A 9,256-nucleotide genomic window follows, 5' to 3' on the forward strand; every position below is an offset into this window, starting at 1 on the left:
GATCGAAAGGAAAAGGAGATATATACGGAGTACTCTGTCCTCCGTAATAGCACATCGGATGGCGGAACCAGCCCCTTAAATAAGAGCAACAAGAAATGACACCAATTTAGGGCCTTAGGCTACCAGCCTATCACCATGGTGGGGGAGTCTGTGATTGACGGATCTTACTACTCTACACCTGCTTTGGTACTCCGTACTTTTTCATAGGTAGACAGACTGGATTCGCAATCCGTGGGATGGACATCCCGTGGGGGTGCGTGGGGGACTCAGTAGCCGATGGACGAGACGCGGGGCAGAAGAGCAGAGAAGACAAGAAAGCCGTAACGTAAACCATGTCTTGAGCAATTACCCCTCGTTCTATCCCCCGTTCTCTCAATTGCATTCTTTTCTCTTCCTGCCAGCCTCAATTGATTCTTATTTCTCAACAGTAGAATCCTCAATCTACACCACAATGGCCGTAGCAGACACGCGGTTCAAGCTCAACACGGGCGCGGAGATCCCCGCATTGGGACTCGGTGAGATATATCGTTTTATTTCATTTCTCTGCTAGAATTATACCGCTGATACTCCCCAGGAACATGGCAGTCGAGCCCCGAAGAAGTCCAGAACGCAGTCCTGCACGCCATCAAAGCGGGCTACCGACACATCGACACGGCCTTCTGCTACCAGAATGAGGAAGCTGTCGGCAAGGGAATCCGGCAGGCCATCGAGGAAGGCATCGTGAAGCGGGAGGACCTCTTCGTGACGACCAAGCTGTGGGCTACGTACGCCCGCCGGGTGCAGGAGAACCTGGAGCTGAGTCTGAAGAATCTGGGACTGGACTACGTCGATCTGTATCTGGTCCACTGGCCGATATATATGAACCCGAACGGTACGGCCCTTCGTCTATTTTCTCGGACCAAATCTGACATCAGTTCGTTCTAGGAAACCACCCTCTCTTCCCCAAGTTGCCTGATGGCACCCGCGACCTGATCCGGGACCACAACCACGTCGAGACCTACAAGGACATGGAAAAGCTCCTGGCCACTGGCAAGGTCAGGGCTATCGGCGTGTCGAACTACAGCAAGAAGTACCTGGAGGAGCTGCTGCCACGCGCGTCGGTCATTCCCGCCGTCAACCAGATCGAGAACCATCCGTCCCTGCCGCAGCAGGAGATTGTCGATTTCTGCAAGGAAAAGGGAATTCACGTCACTGCGTACAGTCCGCTAGGCAGCACGGGCAGCCCGCTCATGTCGGCCGAACCGATCGTCGAGGTGGCCAACCGGAGGGGTGTGAGCCCAGCGACGGTGTTGTTGAGTTGGCACAGTACGTCACCTTCCCGGAAGTCATTGTCAGCCTAAACCACCTGTTAACGTTTTCTAGTTGCCCGCGGCTCTTCCGTCCTGGCCAAATCGGTGAACCCCGATCGCATCACAGCAAACCGCAACCTGATCCAACTCGACGAGGCCGACATGGCCACCATCGCCAAGTACACGGACGAGCTGGCGGCCAAGAAGGCCTTTAAACGGTATGTCGATCCTCCGTTCAACGTCGACTTTGGATTTCCAGACAAGTCGTGACTGCAACCACTTTGCTCATCCTGGATCATAACGTGATGGACGTGATGGATGTGAGTGGAAGTCGATAAATAGGCATAACATCATGTAGAAAGAGCGAAACATGTTATCCTTTTATACCCTTGTCTATAGCATAGCATCATAGCGTATAGTTCAGTTACTATCGCGCTGTATTCGTGAGCCTGCTCGCCCGTAGCTTACTTTTTTTCTACTGTATAATTATCTATCTACTCTGTATCTTGGCTGTTCTCTTATAGTCGACTACATAATTCTATTGATTCTATTTTTTATTGTTTACTCCAATTGTGTGATCTTTCATTGGACGATAACTTCCGATGTCATGTGGAGGTCTCTGCTTTAGGCTAAAGGGATCGGCGAGAACTCAACTCAATCCATCCACCAGAAATAAACAAAACAGGAAAGATCTACGTGAACAAGAACAGCTACTTTACCCCGCTCAAATCTATATACGGAGTACATCAACGAGTGATAGTTATGATGACGAGAAGGAGAATCCCATTCTTGCGTCCTCCTGCCAGGTCGTTTGTTCGGAGCCAATGTCTTCTTCCGACATCTCCGACGCTTCTACGGAGTATAAAAAGAATGACAAAGAATGAACATTTTTATATCAGCCGTGACCCCGCCAGATGCCTGCGCCGATCTGATTGAGTCTCACAACCGATGCTGCAGTGTCATGGGTCATGCATGAGTTACACTACATAGATTAGGTGCTGACCTACTCACTGTATAAGATAAGGCCTCCAATATGCTATACTACCTCAAGGTAGTAACGAAGGCGGAGGCAGGAGTAGCGGCAGAATCAGGTGATTCTCTTTTTGTTAAGATGGAGTGTGCAGTGAATCTCGTTCTTAGCTTTTGTTTCTATTTTCTGTTCTCTCATCTCCTCTTCTCTTCTTTCCTCCACTGAACAGTTCCGACCACTCCCGTTCACCACAAACCTGGACAACATGTTTCTCCCTCTGCTTCTGGTCCCGCTGTTCTTCCTCCCAGCTGTCGTGCTGGGTATCCTGCCACCGTCTTCTGGCCATAATAACTCGAATCCAAAAGTGCTCTTCCTTACTAACTCCGAACGCGGCCAGGCCAACATCCACCTGGCGACCGCTCACGCCCTGGTGGCCAACCACCATGACTCAGTCCAGGTCCATTTCGCAACCTTCCCAGTCCTTGAAGATGCCGTGGAACAGGTTTCTCGTCAAGCGATCAGGAGTATCCCAGATGAAGATGCAGGTGTGCAAGGCATTGTATTCCATCCGATAGGCGGCTCGTCGTACAAAGATGCCATGATCCGCGTTGGAATCACCATGGATGGCATCCGCCATCCTCCGGGTGTCCGTGGGGCTGCCACATTCTCCTGGATCATGGAGAAGATGCTGGTGCCCTGGACGGGTCCAGAATATGTCGAAGTCTACAACAACATGCGTCAGATCATCACCGACGTCGACCCGGACATCATCGTCGTCGACAGCTTCTTCCCGCCGGGGAACGAAGCTGCGAAGTCGTTGAAGCGCTCGCGCATCTTCCTCTCGCCGAATTCGCCCAAGGATACCATCGCGTTGAGGCAGCAGGGGATGGGCAAGATATGGTGGCATTATCCAGCGTGAGCAAATTCTCAATCTGAAAAAAAAAAACTTCCATTCTTCTTCTTATTATTCTACTTCAACATGCTCAATTTCTTCTACCAGACTGGCCTCTGCCTACCCATATCCGGTCCCGTGGCATCTCATCCCGGCGAATATCTATCTCATCTCGCGCATCATCTGGGAGGTGCTCGTTGGCGGCCGTATCCGGCAGTTGGAGGCCTACCTGAAGGCACATGGCGTCGGCAGTGCGACGGAATTCTTCCAGTTCAACGACCTCCATATCCCCTGGCTCGTCTCGTTCTCGCCCGAGATGGAGTATCCGATCAGCCTCCCGGCGAGCGTCGTATCGTGCGGGCCTATCTACATGGCGCTGGACACGGTCGAGAACGAGGACGCCGAGCTCGCCACGTGGCTGGCGCGGGCTCCCACCGTGCTGATCGTCCTGGGCAGCCATACGGCCTACGACGAGCGGGCCGCGGGCGAAATGATTCGCACGATCCGGATGGTTCTCGACGGGGACGATCGTGTGCAGGTGCTGTGGAAGCTCAAGATGCTGGAGGACAGTATGAACAGTGCCAACAGGAGCAAAAACATTAACACGTCCTTATCCGACGAACTGGCGTCGCTTCTGTCCACCGGCCGGGTGCGCATCCAACCTTGGCTATCTGCCGATCCAGCGTCGATGCTGGAGAGCGGACACGTAATCTGCTACGTGCACCACGGAGGGGCCAATTCATTTGGTGAATCGATTGGGTAGGTCGTCATCCTTATCGCCAGCACCTCACCTCATATCTTTCCCATCATCCAGACTAACATGTGTCTTTAGAACTGGAGTCCCCCAAGTCGTCCTCCCCATGTGGGCAGACACCTACGACTACGCCGTGCGCGCGGAATGGCTCGGCGTCGGGATCTGGGGCAACCGCCACGCGGCGCCGTTCTGGACGGCGGAAGAAACCAGCCAGGCGGTGCTGAAGATCATATCCGGCGGTGACAGTGGCAACGGCAGTTATCATCGCAAGGCCAAAGCGCTGGCGACGCCGTCGAGGGAGCAAGCCGGTCGCAACGTCGCCGCGAGGGAGATTGTCCGGTTGGTGAGGCAGCAGCAAAAACAGCACGCTCCGGTAGAAGAAGAAGGACGCAGTAATAATCAGATTCCTATCTGGTTTAATACCTCTTCCTCCGCCAAGTCTGGCTCTGGCTCTGGATCCGAATCTGGATCTGTATCTGCAGTATCCGATGAACTTTGATGGCCTTATGACCTTATGACCTTGGTGATCTTGATGATCTTGATGATTCATGAACTCTGGTTTGGTTTGGTGATGAGATGAGATGAAATGAGATGAGATACGATAATTCCTGAAAATCAGAGCACACGCAGACGAAGTCTAGATGCGGATAGATGGATTGGCTATGCCATACCATTCCATTCCATCCACGTCGAAATCAAATAAATAGTTAATTAAATTAATTAATTGGTTTTTTTTTTTGACTCTTTCCCGTTCAGTCTAGTCACAGAACCAGATAAGAGTACCTACATAAATCACTTATATCCCTAGTTTGTGACTTGTGAGTGAGATGAAATGCAGCACGGCACCAGATTCCCTATTATTATTATTATTATTATTATTATTATTATTTCCATCAACAACAACAACGATGGCAAAAAAGCTGAAACAGACAAACAAAACAACTCTCGATTGACATTCGACATGTTTTCCCAAGCGTAGTATCTTTAGCCTCAGCTTAGCCTAGTGTTGTGTGGGTGGATTTGGGTTCTTGGGCTTCTGGCCGTATACCGCGTAGCTATTACAATAACAAATCAGCTCCTGTACGTATAACAACATAGACAAAAAGTAATATGATATGAGATAGGTATCAACTCACTAATCAAAAATCGGATGGATTGCAGGATTCCTGGCGTCGTTTCTCGTCTTCGCGACCAGGACCGTCACCTCTGCTTGGGTCCATGCCTCGTATCGAGTTAGGACGGCCATGGCAGAGGCTTCGAAGCCCGTCTCTGCCTGGAAGAGATTCCATAGGCCGACTTTTTTCTGTTGATCCATTCATCATTCATTAATAGTGTATCTTGAATGTATGCTTGTCTTGTTGTCATACCGAATGCTCATCCAAGGGCCACCCGCCCATCGGCACCTTATACTTCTGCACGTGGATGTTCTCAAAGCCGACTTCGCGGAACCACCCGTCGAGAAGGGGCCCGGGATTCGACACGTAGCCTGCCTTTTCAAATGCGTTGATGACGACGTCATAGTACTGCTCTATCGAGGTGCCCCTGGTCGAGCCATCTTCGGAGCGCAGCCGGCAGTCCCAGTCTTCGATTTCCACCCAGCCTCCGGGGGTAGTATTACTAGTCGTGTTGGTTAGTAAGTAAGTAGTGGAAGAAAACAGGGTTAGGAACTCAACTAACTCGTAAGCTTGCTGAAGTAGCCTCTTATAGTCCTTGATGGAAGTTGCGAGATATCGGGCGTGAATAAAGTCAAAAGGCTGGTCATAGACCCACAGTGACTCGATGTCGTCGACGAGGAACTTCACATTGGGAGGGACCCTAGATGAATGATTAACTAAGAAGCAGTAATTCGTCATAGAGGACTTCATACATGGATGGCTGAATCGGACTTAGATCAACACCAATGACCTAGATATGTAAATAAGAGGTTAGCATATTCTCACTTGTCATTTGGTATGGGTACCTGCCTACCTCTGTAGAAGTGTACTGATCACCTTCGCAATAGTTAGTAGTAAGCAGCGTGTATGTACTACTCCTAATCTTACCAAAATCAATCGCCCAGATTCCTGTCCCCGTGCCAAGGTCAAGCACTCGCCGTGGTTCATCCCCAATAGGCGCGAGAAAGAGTTGCCGATTCATCAATGTCAACATCATTTCATGCAACATGTCGAGTCGATCAGCTTCATCCTCATCATTCGGCATGAGGTAAGCTAGAATTCTGGTTAGCAATCATTACAGTAACAACGGCTTCTTCAGTACTGTGCAACAGACTTACTGCCATCACGGTAGCCATGGTATCGTCTACCGTTCTCCTTTCGATAATCGAGAACAGATGGGGTCAACGAGGCGCCGTAGCAGGTCCTGGTATGGATCAGGATTAGTCAGTCTCTAAGCATGCTGCCAATGCAGCCAGCGAGGGTTGCACACAGTTCATTCCCACATTCAGAAGCATTTCGAGTAGCCTAGATAAGATAAAAAATTATTAAATGTGGTTCACGATTGGAGGGAAGCAGCAGGAATTATGTGTATACACACCCCTGCATCAATTGCAATCCTGGTATCCGCCTCAGCCATTTGCGAGTACAGTACGACAGGGGTGGCCCCGCAGATGAAGTACGTAATATGTCAGAGTAAAACAAGCGAGAAGAGGCGGAGCCACGAAGAAGTATGAAGAAAGATCACTGGAGAAGTCAGATTGGCACACTTATGTACGGAGTATGCAGTACAGAGAATGAGAATGCCTGTCACGTCAGATCAACTTTCAAGACAAAATCGAGTGATGATTAGGCCTGGTGTTTGTGGCAGTGACCGACCAGCCTGACTCGTTAGCTGGGACTTTTCCCTGGTCTGCTTCAGGGCATCGTGACCTATGAAACTGGTCGTTTTATACCCTTTGCCGGCAATGCGCATGCGCTAGGGACCGCTAAGCTGCACTGACAGGCGCCAGGCAACCGGATTAGCCAGTGAGCTTTCTTATCACGGGGAGAAGATCATTTTTAGCTCCGGGGACAGAGCTCCGAAGACAGGGTCTAAGAAAAAGAAGAGGGGGCCGGAGTATATTAATATTTCACGATTATAACCTTATTGTCGTGCTGGGCTTGACTAACTTCCCAACAGAGCCAAAGAGACCATTATGACATAATGACAGTATGACTAGGCTTGCACCTCATTCGTACACACGTCCGTGAAGATCATAAAGAAGAACATGTTTGTCACCATCTCCTTGTTACTGTTATTCTTGGGTAAATCGATTAACTGATTAGAAAGATTTTTTAAAAAAATTAAATAATATAGCCTGTCTTCCTAGGTAAATTCTTTTTATCAGCGAATAGTTTTTGATTATTCAACAACGGGAGATATGGGAGCCACTAGATCTATAGCCTGGGTATAAGTACAGCCGGCTGATTTCCTATCCAACCAACTATAATAGCGCCGTTATTTTATTCAGGATAAGAAATGCTCTTCTCTTTAGAAAAGAAATTAACAAAATGTTACGAACCAACAGAATAGGGAGCTGTCCAACACAGCAATGCATGATGAAACAACACCCCGCAAGGCAGAATCAGAGGTCACGTGATGATCACATGCATATACCATCAGAAGGACCACGGAATGGAAGGGAATGGTATACGAGAGGGTATACGAATACCAACATGAGGACTGGACAAGGGACCAAGGTGGTATACGGAATGGTATACAAGATGGTATATGGGGAGGAAACATAAAAGGGTGATCAGTCTCGTGTATCTAGTCTTTCCTTCGATCGCGCTCAATATCAACAGTTTACTGAGATACTTACTTGGAGGGTCAGTAAGACATCTTACTACTATTGGTATACTTCGGTATAGCTTTAGTAGGCGTTGCCTCTGACCTAGTCGCACTTGTTTGTTTATCGTTTGGCAGTTAGCCAGTGACCCTTATTGCTATTGTTTCACCTGTTCGACACGAGACCTGTTCGGTTTACGAACTGTTCGACCACAGTGAGGAACCTGTTCGGTTCGCTTGATCCTTCCCTAACCACCAACGGAAGTATCTGCGACTACGGTTGGACCCAACGCGTAACACAAAATTAACAACTTATTCTCCCCTCTTATTGTTCCTCCTTTTTATATGTTTTGGTTAAGGGATATTACTTATTGATTAGGCATTATAATGGGATAAAAAGAGGGATCAATCTATTTATTCTACGAGTACCTTCTTCCTTATCCCCCTACCATCTTTGTAAGTAGTTATTAACTAGGTCTTAGTTACAAAGCTTCAAGCTTTATATCAAACTAGCTGATAGCTATGATAGTAAAGATTCAAAGATATTTATTATTGATAACTTACTACTTGCCTTATAATAATAGGTATTAGTGAAGCAATATTATAGTTGAATTAGAGAGAGAAGGTTTTGCTTCAATTCATCGTAGCAGCAACTGATATCAAGGGGGGAAGTCGATTTGATCGGAGGGAGCTCATGCTGCTCTGCTCATCTTGACTTCATCCATAAAGTCATATGGACTGCAGTAACTACTACTAGACCCCAGCACTGCGTTGAGGTGCGAGCTCATGGTCGCTGGGGCACTGGGGGGTAGGTAGATTTTTTTTTGATTCCTATCATGACCTAGGTGATGTTTATGGTTGATTAGGTAAAGGTACTGTATGCAACATATATATTTAATATTTACATCTCTGTTTAGAGTAAGAGCGAAAGCGTTATCATTAAGGTTAGGTTAGGTAAGGTTGTACATATCCGACCGGGTCTCAGCCGCGGAATATTATATTCCCGTCCACGGATCAGATCCATGGATACTCCGTACTGTCCGGAGTAGATATCTATCCGGATATCTGGAGAAGTGGAGATGGAGAATTGTTCCCGTCGCCCTTGAGCGTCACGTGCCTTGGGCACATCTGTAATATGTACTCCGTATGAGATCTTGCTGCTCTTATTTATCATTGGTTGATCAATTCACCGATGTGAAGGCTGAAGCCATTAAACAATTATACTGTAATGATGACGACACCCGACTACATGCAGAAAAAAAGGTACTATCTATAAATAGTTTATGATTTGTTACTTATCTGTTCCAGATGATGAATATTACATACAGATTCTAACAGACACATATCGGAAAGGGGAGTATCACATGCCTTAGCTACATACATATAGGTAGTAGGTTCTACTGTACTGTACGGATGGGTGGATGGATTTTCGGCCGAGAGTTAGGTACCCTGTTTGTACGGAGTATGTACGGAGTACTCGTTGGGCACCTACAGTAGCTAAGTACTAGGTAGGTGCTGTACCTAGTTGTCTATTTTATTTTTACTAGAAGAATGAAGGGGGGAGAGAGATAGAGAGAGAGAGAGGGGGG

The 9,256-nt window shown here is 48.0% G+C and overlaps 3 protein-coding genes across 3 annotated transcripts; 2 read left to right on the forward strand and 1 right to left on the reverse strand.

Moving 5' to 3' along the window:
- Nucleotides 1-451: 451 nt before the first annotated feature.
- VTN77DRAFT_1760 (uncharacterized protein) lies at nt 452-1,559 on the forward strand (the record flags this gene model as incomplete). Its single annotated transcript, XM_069417527.1, has 4 exons — nt 452-515; nt 575-871; nt 925-1,305; nt 1,363-1,559. 4 exons carry the CDS (start codon nt 452-454, stop codon nt 1,557-1,559), a joined length of 939 nt encoding a protein of 312 aa, XP_069279865.1.
- Nucleotides 1,560-2,524: 965 nt separating this feature from the next.
- On the forward strand, nt 2,525-4,404 carry VTN77DRAFT_1761 (uncharacterized protein; the record flags this gene model as incomplete). Its single annotated transcript, XM_069417528.1, has 3 exons — nt 2,525-3,174; nt 3,260-3,910; nt 3,984-4,404. 3 exons carry the CDS (start codon nt 2,525-2,527, stop codon nt 4,402-4,404), a joined length of 1,722 nt encoding a protein of 573 aa, XP_069279866.1.
- Nucleotides 4,405-4,905: 501 nt separating this feature from the next.
- On the reverse strand, nt 4,906-6,476 carry VTN77DRAFT_1762 (uncharacterized protein; the record flags this gene model as incomplete). The annotated part of the gene is made up of 10 exons (XM_069417529.1): nt 4,906-4,960; nt 5,042-5,208; nt 5,273-5,522; nt 5,583-5,720; nt 5,773-5,810; nt 5,874-5,896; nt 5,948-6,112; nt 6,178-6,263; nt 6,330-6,364; nt 6,438-6,476. 10 exons carry the CDS (start codon nt 6,474-6,476, stop codon nt 4,906-4,908), a joined length of 996 nt encoding a protein of 331 aa, XP_069279867.1.
- Between the last annotated feature and the right edge of the window lie 2,780 nt (nt 6,477-9,256).

Source organism: Rasamsonia byssochlamydoides (assembly GCF_041956645.1).
Source record: "Rasamsonia byssochlamydoides strain NRRL 3658 unplaced genomic scaffold VTN77scaffold_14, whole genome shotgun sequence".
Lineage (NCBI taxonomy): Eukaryota > Fungi > Ascomycota > Eurotiomycetes > Eurotiales > Trichocomaceae > Rasamsonia > Rasamsonia byssochlamydoides.